At 37.2% G+C, this 594-nt stretch overlaps 1 protein-coding gene across 1 annotated transcript; it reads right to left on the bottom strand.

Moving 5' to 3' along the window:
- Positions 1 to 12: 12 nt before the first annotated feature.
- On the bottom strand, positions 13 to 246 carry LOC115285193 (40S ribosomal protein S3a-like; the record flags this gene model as incomplete). The annotated part of the gene is made up of 1 exon (XM_029931536.1): positions 13 to 246. A coding segment is annotated over exon 1 (234 nt), but the record flags the coding sequence as incomplete, so codon positions are not given.
- Positions 247 to 594: the final 348 nt, after the last annotated feature.

The raw sequence follows: 594 nt of genomic DNA, 5'->3' as shown, positions 1-594 counted from the left end.
CCTAAATGCAACTTCATCATTCTGCAGATCAGCAAGGCTTACTTCAAACATATGACCCTTGAGGCCGTCAGATGCGATTTTGGTTCCTTGAGTTCTTGTGACTAGTGTTTTTCCAATATTTCTTATATTAAACATTGCCGGTGCTTTTACATCATACCAATCTTTCTTTGAAAATGGATCAACCACTTTATTCTTGGCTCCTTTTTTGCCGCCTTTCGTAAGGCACTTGTTCTTGCTGACCGCCATGGCGCTGCTGAGGGAGCCAAAAGGAGGGAATCAAGATTTATAAACATGGCATTGATTTTAATATTCCCTCAACTTTGTCCTCTCTTATAATTCAGTCTGCCTATTCAGATCACTCTAAAGGCTTCCAGTCCTGTATTATTATTATTATTATTATCATCATCATCATCATTATCATCATTATTATTTAATAGTTCCAAAGAACCAATTCACTAAGTTTCCAGGTTCCAAGATGGTTGAGAGAATTTCAAGTGATTATGCACAGAAAGCACTGAGCGTAGTGCCTGGCATATATAAGTAACACATTAATGTTAGTAATCATTTGATTCATAAGAGTAAGCCAACCTAGTG

The sequence above is a fragment of the Suricata suricatta genome, unplaced genomic scaffold, assembly GCF_006229205.1.
Source record: "Suricata suricatta isolate VVHF042 unplaced genomic scaffold, meerkat_22Aug2017_6uvM2_HiC HiC_scaffold_51386, whole genome shotgun sequence".
NCBI lineage: Eukaryota > Metazoa > Chordata > Mammalia > Carnivora > Herpestidae > Suricata > Suricata suricatta.
Note: the sequence above shows the minus strand (reverse complement) of the source record. Positions and strands in the feature narration are given on the sequence as shown.